At 40.3% G+C, this 13,939-nt stretch overlaps 4 protein-coding genes across 4 annotated transcripts; all 4 read left to right on the top strand.

Annotated features, from left to right (window-relative positions):
* Positions 1-833: 833 nt before the first annotated feature.
* LOC115761260 (esterase B1-like) lies at positions 834-2,824 on the top strand. Its single transcript, XM_030702973.1, has 3 exons — positions 834-1,230; positions 1,288-2,193; positions 2,256-2,824. The coding sequence occupies exons 1-3, from the start codon at positions 874-876 to the stop codon at positions 2,712-2,714; spliced, it is 1,722 nt and encodes a 573-aa protein (XP_030558833.1). The 5' UTR covers positions 834-873; the 3' UTR covers positions 2,715-2,824.
* A 141-nt stretch (positions 2,825-2,965) lies between these two features.
* LOC115761261 (esterase B1) lies at positions 2,966-4,870 on the top strand. Its single transcript, XM_030702975.1, has 3 exons — positions 2,966-3,352; positions 3,409-4,302; positions 4,364-4,870. Exons 1-3 carry the CDS (start codon positions 2,996-2,998, stop codon positions 4,826-4,828), a joined length of 1,716 nt encoding a protein of 571 aa, XP_030558835.1. The 5' UTR covers positions 2,966-2,995; the 3' UTR covers positions 4,829-4,870.
* Positions 4,871-6,481: 1,611 nt separating this feature from the next.
* On the top strand, positions 6,482-12,537 carry LOC115761262 (esterase B1). The gene is made up of 6 exons (XM_030702976.1): positions 6,482-6,623; positions 9,600-9,912; positions 10,004-10,154; positions 10,209-10,772; positions 10,830-10,993; positions 11,955-12,537. The coding sequence occupies exons 1-6, from the start codon at positions 6,577-6,579 to the stop codon at positions 12,426-12,428; spliced, it is 1,713 nt and encodes a 570-aa protein (XP_030558836.1). The 5' UTR covers positions 6,482-6,576; the 3' UTR covers positions 12,429-12,537.
* A 77-nt stretch (positions 12,538-12,614) lies between these two features.
* Positions 12,615-13,937, top strand: LOC115761269 (ubiquitin-conjugating enzyme E2-18 kDa). The gene is made up of 2 exons (XM_030702982.1): positions 12,615-13,653; positions 13,706-13,937. Exon 1 carries the CDS (start codon positions 12,683-12,685, stop codon positions 13,142-13,144), a length of 462 nt encoding a protein of 153 aa, XP_030558842.1. The 5' UTR covers positions 12,615-12,682; the 3' UTR covers positions 13,145-13,653; positions 13,706-13,937.
* The last annotated feature ends 2 nt before the right edge of the window (positions 13,938-13,939 follow it).

Genomic DNA, 13,939 nt, shown 5'->3' with positions numbered 1-13,939 from the left:
TGAAAACTTTATTGATAATGCCCGTTGTACCGGGCAGTACAGAGAGCGCTGCTACAACAATTTGTCGACAGCTGTTCGTGTTGTTAACGTTTAATGGGTCGCAATACCTGGTTGAAAAATAAAAATATAAGTGAATTTTTATGTGTGCTCAGGTTGTAAGATCACAATTAACACTATTTAATATTATTTTATCTACCTAAGCAAAAGGGCATACTTGCATCACTGACTAATTGCGTTCTTTCCAGCCATGAAATCAGTTTACTGTAGTTAAAGCTAGGTTTTAAATTTAGCTGTTATATTGGCTTGACAGTTTTGTAAGTATCAGTAGACTTTCTGCTTAACAGAGTGCTGTTAAAGTATTGGCATTAAATATAGATCATTTAACAATTTATTTTATTTTATATATTTTATTTATTTTATTTTATTTATTTTAGTTTATTTATGTAATTCAATTTTATTAACTTATAAGTACTAAAGGATGTTTTTCTCTGTTTTGATTTGCTTATAAAGCAAAAAATTAATAAATAAATACGTCAGTGCCAATAAACAATTCTTTACTTTTCAAGAAACATACGATATACCATTTTGATTGCAATTAATGAACTCAGGTAAGCTTGTAAATATTCATTCGCCTTATGAATACAATTCAATTTTGAGGATTCTCAGCTGCGTGACACTTGTTCCAGTTGAAATCAGGGATTCGAACTGGGAACTTTCTTGTGCAGCCTTCGAGAAAGTAATTTTATTTGTATAAATTTATATGCGCCGTTTATTGTAACTTGAACCTGGAAGATCTGACTGTTTCGAGGGTAGCCAATTCATTTTTAATCAAAAATATGTTCAGTTTCAGAACACAAATATCAAAATTATAATATGTTAAAATTAAGCTTACAAAGTCGTGGCCACAGCTCTAATAATCTGGTAAAAACTTTAATACTAAACTACTCCAAATGCGCAGCCGTAAGAACTGTAGAGTTGCCCATGGGCAAGGTAAGGGGCACCCATGAGGAGGGTCACTGTGGCAACGACTTTTATAGCTTTAGAGGTATACCCTATGGTAAGCCTCCGATCAGGGACTTGCGATTTAGTCCAACGCAACCGGCAGAGCCATGGGGTAATATGGTTCTAGATTGCACTAAGGATCGCTCTGTACCCACGCAAATGGGAATATCTTCAAACCAAATCACCGGCAGCGAGGATTGTCTGTATATAAATGTGTATACCAAGCATGTTAGTAACTCTCAGGTTCCATTGTGATGTGCATTTAGAGGGAATTTGTATTTTTAGTTCGACGAGTCAGAGAAGAAATTGCCAGTAATCGTGAACTTTACCCCTGGTGGATTCTGCACGGGCGGCGCCATAACCGAGAAATTCGGTCCTCAGTATCTTATGCGTGAGGATATCGTATATGTTATGTTTAATTATCGGCTCAGTGCGCTGGGTTTCCTCAGGATCAACTGCCCAGAGCTGGGCGTGTCTGGAAATGCCGGCCTGCACGACCATCTGACCGCAATGCGTTGGGTGCAGAAATACATCTCGTACTTCAATGGGGATCCAGATAATGTAACCATTATGGGCACTAGTTCGGGTGGCGCCATGGTGGACTTTATGATGTGTGCGCCACAGGCGTCTGGCCTTTTCCATCGGGCCGTCATGATGTCCGGCACAATGACCTGCCCCTGGGCTATTGTACCTTATGCAGATGACCTATTCTGCCGGCTGGCATGGGAAAAGGGCTACAGGGGTGACGTCAAGGCAACGGAAATACTGAAATTCCTGCGCTGTCTGCCCGCCAAGGAGGTAGTGCGTCTGAATCACTTTGGCGACTGCGACTATCTCTTTGGTCATCTGTATCCATTTGCGCCACTGGTTCAGGCCCCATCCGCAAATGACGGCGGCAAAGATGCTCTGATTAAGGGCTCCGTTGTAGAGATGTATCGCACAGCTTGGTCCGTGGATGTGCCACTGCTGATAGGCGGCACCTCGTTCGAAGGTCTATTCATGTATCCCAAATACAGGAATAGCAAGGGTAAGATGCTGAAAATGCTCAAGAAAAATCCGGCGCTGGCGCTACCCTATGAAATCCATACGAAACTATCTAAGACTGAGCGTGAAGAGGCCGCAGAAGAGCTCATGCGCTTTCATTTTGGACATAGGCCCATAGATAAAAATAGTGTAATCCAGCTCCTAGATGTGAGTAGAGCTTACTCTTGCCTTGAAGCCAAGTGATTGGTTGATTCATCTTTATTTTCCAGTTCTTCAGCTATAAGCTCTTTTGGCATGGCATTCATCGCGTGGTTCTCTCCCGACTCGCTCATGCCAAGGCGCCCACGTTTCTATACCGGTTCAGCTATGATTCGCCCACGCCCATTGTGCGCCCTTATTTCACCGGTAAGGATATTACGTGCGGCGTTTGTCATGCCGAAGACATGGCCTATTTATTTCCACTAAAGAATCGTACGCCTCGTATGAGTGAGGATGAGAATCTTATCACACAGCGAATGGTTGGTATCCTGACGACATTTGCTCGCACCGGAAATCCAAATTGTGAAGAAACAAAAAGTGTATTATGGAAGCCTTTGAGGAATGAGGATCCGTTCCAGGCCATGTTAATTGACCAGAAGCTGAAATTCGGCACTCAGTCTGAAAAGGAAGTATTGTTGATGTGGGATAAGCTATACGATAATCACAATAGCTTACTCTTTGGTGGATGAAATTCGCAGATGTGAGCAGATGATTAAGTTCCAGAATGCATTTTTAGTTAAATAGTAAAAGATATACAAATGGTTGAGAAGGGTTAAAATAAATGGTTAGCCATTAGGGAAACCATCTTTGGTTAGCTATTTGTGTTTGAATGATGCATGTAAGTATAAGGGAATTTGGGCTCTGGCTTGAAATAATAGAAACTGGTCTCCTTTTGGAATAGAATTTAGTACGAGCAGTGCAAACAAGTGGGCTTTGGCTTAGCTAAACTTATTTTATATTCGGCAATGACATGTTTAAATTTAGTAGACAGAGCAATTTTAAAGTTCTGCATTTGGTGGCCAGCAAGTCGAACTTCTCCCAGAGAGCCAGAATCGAGACAAAGATCGTGGACCTGCCCGTGGGCAAGGTGAAGGGCAAATTTCAGGTTGGCATATGTGGCCATGAATACTATAGTTTTGAGGGCATACCCTTTGGCAATCCGCCTATTGGGAAGCTGCGCTTTTGCGCGCCGCAGCCGGCGGATCCCTGGTGTGGCAAGGTCTTGGACTGTCTGGAGGAGCGTTCGCGTCCCGTACAGTCGGAAAACTCTTCTGGCTGCACGATAGGCGCTGAGGATTGTCTCTACTTGAACGTGTATACCAAACATGTGAGTGTTTGGATGGGAATCAATTGCAATTGAATTTAATCGCAGCTTGAATTCAGTTCGATACGGCAAAATCGCCGCTACCGGTCATAGTCTATATTCATGGTGGCGGCTTTAAAACAGGCGGCGCCACAAGGGTTAAGTATGGCCCAGACTTTCTGATGCGCGAGGACATTGTCTATGTGCAGTTCAGTTATCGGCTGTGCGCCTTGGGTTTCCTACTTCTAAGCTGCCCCGATCTGGGCGTACCGGGCAATGCTGGCCTGCATGATCAGCTTCTGGCGCTGCGTTGGACCCAGAAGTATATCTCGCACTTTAATGGAGATCCAAAGAATGTAACCTTAATGGGCACCAGTGCGGGTGCCGCCTCTGTGCACTTTATGATGTGCCTGCCGGAGGCATGTGGTCTGTTTCAGCGGGCCATCATAATGTCCGGGGCCATGACATGTCCCTGGGTTCAGGTGCCGAATACGGACTCCTTGTTTTGCCGTCTGGCCAACATCAAGGGTTACAGGGGCGTCATGTTGGAGTCGCCAATTTTAGAGTTCCTACGCTCGCTCCCCGCTGAGGAGCTGGTACAGCACGAACTTTTCGGTCCACGGGAATATATTTTTGGGCACTTGTATCCCTTTGTGCCTACGCTGGAGTACCAATCGGGTGTTGAAGGCTTGCTAAAACGCCCCTTTCTGCAGATGATGCGAGACGCTTGGTCTAAGGAGGTGCCATTGCTAATGGGTGGCACCTCTTTCGAGGGTCTGGTCATGTATCCCCACTGCAAGATCAACAATTGTTTCATGCTGCAGCTGCTCAAGCAGGAGCCAGCGCTGGTGCTGCCCTATGATGTGTACCGCAGGCATACAATGAAAGACCTGAATGATCGCGCTATGGAACTGATAAACTTCCATTTTGGACGTGGGGACATCAATGTGAACAATATTATGCAAATTCTGGACGTAAGTCAAGACAATGCCAATATTTAATGCTCTGCTTCAGTTAAAATGTCCTTTGTTTCAGCTTTTCAGTTATAAACTCTTCTGGCATTGCATACATCGTGTCGTGCTCTCCAGACTCGCCTTTGCTCAGGCGCCCACCTATCTCTACCGGTTTGACTTTGATTCGCCTCACTACAATTTGATGCGGATCAAACTATGCGGGAATGACATAAGGCGTGGGGTTTGCCATGCCGATGAATTGGGTTACATGTTTCCCAGGGAGAGCGTTCGGAAGAAGCCCTTGAATGAAGCGGAGAGTTTGACTATACACCGAATGGTGGGTATTCTGACATCATTCGCACGCACGGGAGATCCAAACTGTGTAGAAACCGAGACGGAAAACTGGAGGCCTGTGGATAGAGAAAATCCATTTGATGTAATGAATATTGGGCACAAAGTAGAGTTTCAGCCTCAGTGTGAAAGGGCCGGTATTAAAGTATGGAATAGTATCTACGATAATGACAAACATCTTCTTTATGGTGGATGACAATTGCTTTGAGCTCACTTTAAATTTCATAGGTCATTTTAATAAATTTAAATGGTTTTTATATTTTATTTTATTTTACTTTTATACACGGTCGACAAAACGAGTGTCTTCCTAATTATTCAATACAATATACATATAATATGAAAATGTAATGCTAAAAGCCTAGTTAGAGTACACAATTTTCAAATAACATCACCGATCGATGAAGGTGTTTTATTTGCCAGTCCGGCCAGCTGTGCCCCTTTTCACAGCTAATTTTGTCAGTGAAGCTATTAGAGCCTACAGCAAGAAGAAGGGTGATATTAGAGAAAATAGTGTTCTTTAGTTAAATTTAAAAATAATCGTTTAGAAAATAAATTAAACAGGCAAAAAGAAAGAAAGAAGTTATTATGAAATAAAGGAATTTGAACTAGATATCTAGAGTGTTAGGTAGATAGGATACAGAGATAGTAGTGGGAAATCGCCGTTACGGTGGGGGGAAATTTATAGCCAGTCCGGCAAGCTATGCCCCTGCTCATATCTGGGAATGGTCAGAATGGACGGAACAGAGAATATAAAAACTTATTTTTAAGTTCAGAACTACTAGGTTAATATAACTAGTAACATTGCGATTCAGTTAACAGCAAAAGATCTCGAGGCATTGGACTGCTTTTAGACTGTTAAATAGACTTGCAATGTTACTGAAATGGTCGTTGTAAAATATAAAAGGCCTGTTAGAGAGCGCAGCTGTTAACCAGATGACATTACTACATTGTTACATTGTTTAACATTTTACCCTGCTGTAAATCAGAATATTTTAATTGCAAATGTGGCTGTCATTAGGTAATCAGAAAATCGATTAAAAACAATAACATACTTGATATACCTAATACATTAATATACAAAATATTAATAAAAATGCAAGGCACTACTAGCAGTGTTAAGTTGGAGCCGAACTAATATTTCGATCCTCCACTGTACTCTGTGCTTTGTGCTTTAAGCTCTTTCGGCTAAGCTTTTTGTAGCGATGCCCCATGAAATGCAAAGCGTGTTGTTAACAACGCGCCGGCAACAATAATTCTTGTTGTTTGTTTACACTGTCGGCGCGATCAAGAGTGCCGGGGAGTTGGACGCGGAACCTCCCTCCCCACTAATAAGTCAGCCGGAATTTGCCTTACCTCAGCTAAGCAGTTAAAAGATATTTGAATTCGCATTTGGTTGACTTGTTGCTAAAAACTGTCTGTGGTTTGGTGCAGCTCGTGTTGTGTAGCTATTGGCAATTCAATTGATTAATTATGCAGTCGCTTTAGGCGCGTCTACAAGTAGCCACAGCCATAGGCTGCGGGCGCCCCACTCACCCGCCCACGATCCAACAGTTGCGTATCTGTATCTGTGCCGGTCCGCGCACTTGAAATACAAATTTGTAGTTGTATTTTGATATTTTTTTTGTGCCGCCTTTTTTTTTGTGTTGTGTTTTCTATTTGTTTTGCTTAGTTTTTATTCTGATATTTGGTTTATTCTATATAGCATATACTTATATACATATATGTTTATTTGCCTCGCCCCTCAGCCCGCCACCCACGTTTCGCTTGTTTTGTACGCCTGAAGCGTCGACAACTGAACTGAATATGGAATAAAAAAGTTTTAATTTCAGTTTCAGTTTAGCGCTGGCCCGTTACAGTCCACGCGATCGGTGGAAATACAAAATTAACTTAATATTGTTACTTCTTCTATAACGTATATAGTTCGGTTGATTGTCTATTCTAAAAATGAACAAAAATATCGGCTTTGTGGAGCGCTTACGCTGGCGTTTGAAGTGAGTGCGCCTCTGACCCACAATTAATCCATGTTCATTTATTTCATTATTGCTTATATCGTTGAATAGATCATGTGTCAATCTCTATTATTCGGCTGTCTTCATATTCATATTCATTAAGACGCATGACTTATCTTTCTGACTCATTCTGTAAGCTAATAAAAATATGTGATAAGTTATTTTTGTGCAATATGATGCCAACACCTTGATTACCAATAAATACATAGCAGATACAAACACTTGAGTAAAGTGCTGATTAAGCAGGTTCACTTGAACATTAATAAGTAAAATTTAGGTACAAAATAAATTCTAGCTTTGTTTCTTCATGCAAATGCAAACATACTGTGCATGAATAAATAATAGATATACTATATAGCAAAAAATTAAGCTGCAATTTTAAGGAATCTATGTATGTTTGAATATATAAATATTTTGTGCATGATTTTTAACTGAAGCTCGTATTAAGGTGTTTAATAAATTAATCGATCAGAGTAACAAATACTAAAACTGCAGAATCATTTTAAAGCAGTATTTTGAAAAATGTCAAAACTTTAATTTCAAAAGCTAAAATCTAAATATCTACCTCTTTTCTTATAGTTCTATGGTATTCATAAAAATATATCAGCACCTAAGTATTATGCAGATAGACTTTATATCATCTTAATGAGCTTTACCTGGAAATGACTTGCGAATGCTATGAAATAAACATAGATAACAATGCATTTTTTTTGGATTTTTTTTTGTAATATGAAACAAATAAATTTTTATCGTACAACTTTTTGCCACAAATTGCAGTTGAATAGTAATTAATAGCTATTTAATAAATCAACTATGACTTGTTCCGTTAACATAAACTTGAGATATCATATTTCACAAAAAGTTAGCGCTTTAGTCACACAGATAAAATGCACACCCACACACAATAAAGTTTTTATGTTAACTATAAAAATGTCACATAATCCCTTAATTTATATCCCTCAATCGCTTAATACGTTCGACTATTTATCGCTTAATCAGTTTAATGAGTAACATATTTTGTATTTACGACCTTTCATTAAAGCATAGTTCGCCATAATCGAAGATATGTGCATAAAAACATTTTGTTTACACATTCAAATTTTATGTTCGGGTCTGTTGATTTTAGATATATATTTTTTTATTATATGTGCCAAAGTCAACTACTCACAGCATTCTTTTTATACGACTCTAACAAAAACAGATAAATGCAATTGTGTACTATATAGTATTAATAGAAGTATTTTCTAAGTATGCCAAAGGCGTTGAGTTTCAATGGGAAATGGCCCGATATGCGCACTGAATATGATATTATTGGGCATACCGCCCGCGCCTTAGACACATTCATGCCTGACATGCACCCAACGAGCCCATTATCACATTTATATTATACAGTATAAATATATGAGAGTTAATTCGCACGTTTAAGTTTTCCGACAATTTTTGCTTATATCTTCCATTGTTAAATGCACTTTTTTAACACGTTTTTAATAAAATAAACGTTGGAAATTTTATTTGTTTATTAAATGCAATCAAATATAATTATTATTGAGAAAATGCATTTATGCAAGGGTAAAGTTTAAAACGCGATCTATGTGCCGAGTGTTGAATACCTTTCAAGTTGCCTCTCACAATCAAAATAGATTATAAAATGTTATTCACTCTCTTATACAAAAATATGTAGAGTATAATCAGAGCTGTTCGACGACATGGTGACATTGATAGAACTATTTCTAAGTAATATAACCAGAGAGTAATTCAATACAAAATGTGTAACGCATTGATAGACATGTGGTATATATTCAGAACTGATTTAGTCTAAATCAACACATACAGTGCCTATTGAAAGCGCATTTACTAATAACAAAAGCCTCTCTGTTTGGTACATCCCTCAATATATATATATTAAAATATACAAGCAATACAATACATTCAAATATAAGTTTCCATATGTTTATGAGTATTATTATATTTGGCTGGGGCTTGCTTTAGAAAACACAGCCCGAGTGATAAGTGCTATTACTTTAGCAATCATTATATAAATAATCTTGGCACTCTATAGTAAGTAGATGCTGCTGCTTTATCTCTATATATGCGTTTTGTGTCCCGCTGATAACTGAGAGCTACTCGACGACACAAAGTTCAACATGAAGTGTGTGCTCGGACTTGAGAGCTACTCTAAGTGAGGGCAGGCAGAACGCCCAGTGTTCGTCCACTGCCAGTTGAGTGCACTGCAGCGTGACCTGGCCTGTTTGTCAGCCGGTGTTCATTTATCACTGGTGGACGTGCCCAGTTAACGGGATGTGGTACATAAAGGCCCCCAATGCATGCCAATGCTCCATTTAGCTTCAAAAGATAAGGTTGTCTAGTTGATGAGCTGACGATATGGTAAATAGCAGCAATAGTAGCCACAGCAGCCGCATCAACAAAATAATTTTAATTTAATGTTAATTGAAACATGTAAGAATGCGGGCTCGACTGGTAGTTGCCCTGCAGCCTACTTGATGGTGAGATGGGGAGAAAGAATTCATAAATAAAAATAGAAGCTAATATTAAATTAAATTGCATAGAAAAGTCTCAGATCAGATGCGGATGGTCTGCATATATTATAGTTATTAATAGTCAAGTTGAGTGCTCCCCATTTTTCCCTAAATAATATTTAAAGAGGCCACTTAACAACCCAATAGCCAGCTTGAAAACCGAGGAAAAGTTAATCTGCATTTATGAAATGTTACAGTCCATATTCAGGTATAAACAGGAAAATCTCAAATCACACGCGGAAGTCTGCATATAAAATATAACATATAACATAGTCAAGTTGAGTGTACCCCATTTTGCCTCAACATGTTTGCAGGGCATCATGCACGCAACAGACGACACAAATGTTATATTAACTAAGTTAATATGTATATGTATACATGCTTTGACTTGTATTATTATATTAATTTTCACATTCTACAGAACCATCGAGCATAAAATCCAACAATATCGCCAAACCACAAACGAATCGGTTTTAGCCGACACCGAATATGGCAAAGTGCGGGGCGTTAAGCGTTTATCCATCTACGATGTGCCCTACTTTAGCTTTGAAGGCATTCCCTATGCCCAGCCACCAGTTGGTGAGCTGCGCTTTCGTGCGCCGCAACGACCCACACCCTGGGAGGGCGTTAGGGACTGTACGCATCCCAAAGAGAAGGCGGTGCAGGTGAATTTCATCTACGACAAGGTGGAAGGCGCCGAGGACTGCCTCTATCTAAACGTCTATACGAATAATGTAAGTTATTATTATATATTGTAATCCTAATCGATCTTTAATCCGAATCAAACATAATTTAATAATCAACATAATTTTGCTGCATGCACAGCTAAGTCCTTCCAAAGCACGTCCTGTTCTGGTCTGGATACATGGCGGTGGCTTCGTCTTGGGTGAGGCCAATCGCGAGTGGTACGGCCCGGACTATTTTATTAAGGAAGATGTCGTTCTGGTTACCATACAATATCGCTTGGGTGCCCTGGGTAAGTTGTAAGCAAGAGCTCATGTTCCCAACTAATCATATTCTCTGCCCGTAGGTTTTCTCAGCCTGAAGACACCCGACCTGAATGTGCCCGGTAATGCGGGTCTTAAGGATCAGGTGTTGGCACTTAAATGGATTAAGAACAACTGTGTCAGCTTTGGCGGCGATCCGGATTGCATAACGGTCTTCGGCGAAAGCGCCGGGGCTGCCTCCACGCACTACATGATGCTCACCGAGCAGACGCAAGGCCTCTTTCATCGCGGCATCCTGCAGTCGGGCAGCGCTATAGCACCCTGGGCCTTTAATGGGGACATCACGCATCGCGCCTTCACCATTGCCAAGCTGGCCGGCTACAAGGGCGAGAACAATGAGAAGGATGTGCTGCAATTTCTGCAAACAGCCCCAGCCAGGGATCTGATACGCGTGGAGGAGCATGTACTGACGCCGGAGGAGCATGCCAAAAAGGTGATGTTCCCCTTTGGACCTGCTTTGGAGCCATATACGACGCCTGAGTGTGTGCTGCCCAAGCATCCACGTGAAATGATGAAAAACGCTTGGAGCAACTCGATACCCATGATGATAGGCAACACCTCCTTTGAGGGGCTGCTCTGGGTGCCAGGTTAGTGCAGTCTCAGCTATCCTCAAAAGAACACAAGCTTACGGTGTGCCTTTGCAGAGCTAAAAATGATGCCACAGGTGGTGCAGCAACTGGATGAAGGCACACCTTTCGTGCCACGTGAGCTAGCAGAGCTCGACAGCGAGAAGATTAGCAATTGGGCTCTAAAGATACGCAGTGCCCATGTAACTGGCAAGAAGGCCACACCAGATAACTACATGGATGTAAGTTGCAGTAACAAAGTTATAATTGCAGATCAGACTTAATTGATGACTGATTGACTGGCGAAATGACTGGAAGATTGTCCGAAATACTGATAGATTAACCAACTCATTTTTTGATTGACCTTCAGGCAAACTGGTTATAATCAACAATTTTTGAAGTGTTATCTTGAGTGCCAGATAAACTGGCTTAGTCATTGAGAGGCTGAAAAATTGATTGACTGACTGACTGACACAGTATTTGAATGATTATTAAATTGACGAGATTGACAATTGTACTGACTTGAAATTAGATTAGCTTATTAATTTACTGACAGATTAGAAGATTGATTGAGTGACTGATTGGCTAACTAATTGATTGACTGACTGACTGATAGCTTGCCTGACTGTTTGTTTATTAGAAAGACAGATCAATAGATGACCGATGCACAGACTGATAGGTTGACGAATTATTTGACTGACTGATCAACAAATTAAGTGGTTATCTTGCTGAAAGATTGACAGATTGATTGACTGACCATCAGTCAATTAATTAACTGCTAAACTGAACGATTGATTGACTGATTGATTGGCTAACTAATTAAATAATTGACTGATTGATTTATTGGCTGACTGAATATTAAACTGACCGATTGGCTGACTAATTGGTTGACTAATTGCTTGCCAGAGTAAGGATCTAATTAAATAACTGAATACCTGGCCGGCTGATTGACTGATTGACTGACGACTGACTAGCATGTTGACTGTCTGGCTTTTCAAAAGATTAAAAGATAAATTGACTTATTGATGGGCTAAGTGACTGACAGATCCCCAACATCAAATTATATAAAAGGTTTTTCACTTCTATCACATCCCATTAAAATTGAAAATTACTTTAATTAAGAATAATTTATCTTAGGTCTAGTTATAGAGCTGAAGTATGTCAGCTTATCTTATACTATATCTCCTATTCCCTTGCTTGTAGTTGTGTTCCATGGTTTACTTTATCTTTCCTGCTCTGCGCGTGGTGCGCTCTCGACATGCTCACGCTGCTGGCTCACCCGTTTACTTCTATCGCTACGATTTTGACTCGGAGGAGCTTATATTCCCCTATCGGATCATGCGTTTTGGGCGTGGCGTGAAGGGCGTCAGTCATGCGGATGATTTGACCTATCAGTTCACCAGTATCCTGGCTCGCCGCATGCCCAAGGATAGTCGCGAGTACCGCAACATTGTGCGCACGGTGGGCATTTGGACGCAGTTTGCGAGAAGTGGTAATCCCTATAGCTCGGAGATCAACGGCATGGATATGATTACATGGGATCCAGTACGCAAAAGCGACGAGAGCATAAAATGTCTCAATATTAGCGATGAGCTTAAATTCGAGGAGTTGCCCGAGTGGTCCAAAGTAAAGATCTGGGAGAGTCTCTTCGATGATAACAGGGAGCTGTTGTTTTGAGAAGAAAAGAAGTTGTTGGTATGTGTATTTGTGCATTAGTCAAGCTATGTTGATATGAATTTAAAAAATGTAAAACAATTGCGGGATTGTTATTATAATTAAAGGGAAATATTTCTGTATATATATGTGTGCATACATAGACATAACAGGCTAGTAAAACTCACTCAGCAACTGCCCAAAATTATTTGTATTTAGAAATTTAACAGCTGCCATAAAAAAAAAAAACAAAAAAAAAATATAAAAAAAATCAGACTATGTCCGCCTTACGTCGTTTAAGTCGCGAACTAAGCGATATTCTGGCTGCCAAGTCGAAAGTCCTGCGCAATATCGAAGCATCGGATGAGTCCTTGCTGCTGTGGACGGGGCTGTTGGTGCCAGAGAAGGCGCCCTACAATAAGGGCGCCTTTCGCATTGAGGTTAGCTTCCCAGCACAGTATCCCTTTATGCCCCCGAAGATACTCTTTAAGACCCAAATCTATCATCCCAATGTCGATGAGAAGGGTCAGGTGTGCCTGTCAATTATAACAGTCGACAACTGGAAGCCCACAACGCGCACTGAGCAGGTGTTCCAGGCTCTCATTGACATTGTGCATAACCCCCAGCCGGAGCATCCATTGCGCTCTGATTTGGCCGAGGAATTTGTCAAAGAGCACAAAAAGTTTATGAAGTCCGCGGAGGAGTTTACCAAAAAGAATGCCGAAAAGCGTCCCCAGTAAATAGGAATAAAAAAAAATAAACTCGCCAGAATTTGGCTACAACTGGAAGAACCTTATCTGTACAAAATTCTATATACATGGTCTTCAAACTATTTATTGCTGTCTTTTGTTGGAAATTCAATTAAATTTAGTAGCTGCTTACACATAATCCTATAAATACGAACTGAACTACTACCTTTGGCTACCTCAACTAATCTTACGATGCAAATGCTTAACCTGTGCTAGCATGTGCTCCATCTGTCCAGTTATTTATAGGCCAAAAGCCTGCCAGCCTGGCTATTGAATAATTTACAGTTAGCAGACTGCAATAACTCTGACAATTGCCGAGCTGTGCCGTTTGGCACAGAATTTACAATGGGGAGTTACCTGAATTTAATGTCACACTCTGTGGTTAGTTTGGCCCTGAGAAATGTGGATTTGTATGGCTTTGTTAATTAATTGAAAAGCTACTAAAATTTCATGGGGAGCATTAGTTAAGATATAGACACATCAATGGAATGCTGAAAATGGTATATATAATAAAATTAGTTTTTCTATTATTATAATTATCTATTCCTTTAGAGCCTATTAGGAGAGATGATCGGGTAGATGATTCAAGTACTGGCAATTGACTTCCTTTGGTCATTTTTCATCATGCGATTAGCCAACACTTTGTCGAGTGCTCTGTGCTCTGCTCCTGGCAGTTTAACTCCAGACTAAACTGTATCAAATCTAGCTTAATTCTCAATTGTTAAAGAAATCAGCACAACTTAAAGATATATTTTAAATACAATATGTCGCAGGCAATTGTAAGCT

The sequence above is a fragment of the Drosophila novamexicana genome, unplaced genomic scaffold, assembly GCF_003285875.2.
Source record: "Drosophila novamexicana strain 15010-1031.04,08,12 unplaced genomic scaffold, DnovRS2.1 tig00000485-arrow-pilon, whole genome shotgun sequence".
In the NCBI taxonomy this organism is placed as follows: Eukaryota; Metazoa; Arthropoda; class Insecta; order Diptera; family Drosophilidae; genus Drosophila; species Drosophila novamexicana.
The sequence above is the reverse complement of the archived record's forward strand: the minus strand, read 5'-3'. Positions and strand labels throughout refer to the sequence as shown.

What these genes read in the sequence shown, in the direction of transcription:
- LOC115761260 (XM_030702973.1), top strand. Translation starts at nt 874, where the DNA reads ATGTTAAAATTAAGCTTACAAAGTCGTGGCCACAGCTCTAATAATCTG. An exon ending in TAAATGTGTATACCAAGCAT is followed by an intron (nt 1,231 to 1,287) that starts GTTAGTAACTCT and finishes TTGTATTTTTAG; the next exon opens with TTCGACGAGTCAGAGAAGAA. An exon ending in GTGTAATCCAGCTCCTAGAT is followed by an intron (nt 2,194 to 2,255) that starts GTGAGTAGAGCT and finishes TTTATTTTCCAG; the next exon opens with TTCTTCAGCTATAAGCTCTT.
- LOC115761261 (XM_030702975.1), top strand. Translation starts at nt 2,996, where the DNA reads ATGTTTAAATTTAGTAGACAGAGCAATTTTAAAGTTCTGCATTTGGTG. An exon ending in TGAACGTGTATACCAAACAT is followed by an intron (nt 3,353 to 3,408) that starts GTGAGTGTTTGG and finishes GCTTGAATTCAG; the next exon opens with TTCGATACGGCAAAATCGCC. An exon ending in ATATTATGCAAATTCTGGAC is followed by an intron (nt 4,303 to 4,363) that starts GTAAGTCAAGAC and finishes CCTTTGTTTCAG; the next exon opens with CTTTTCAGTTATAAACTCTT.
- LOC115761262 (XM_030702976.1), top strand. Translation starts at nt 6,577, where the DNA reads ATGAACAAAAATATCGGCTTTGTGGAGCGCTTACGCTGGCGTTTGAA. An exon ending in ATATCGCTTGGGTGCCCTGG is followed by an intron (nt 10,155 to 10,208) that starts GTAAGTTGTAAG and finishes CTCTGCCCGTAG; the next exon opens with GTTTTCTCAGCCTGAAGACA. An exon ending in GGGGCTGCTCTGGGTGCCAG is followed by an intron (nt 10,773 to 10,829) that starts GTTAGTGCAGTC and finishes GTGCCTTTGCAG; the next exon opens with AGCTAAAAATGATGCCACAG.
- LOC115761269 (XM_030702982.1), top strand. Translation starts at nt 12,683, where the DNA reads ATGTCCGCCTTACGTCGTTTAAGTCGCGAACTAAGCGATATTCTGGCT.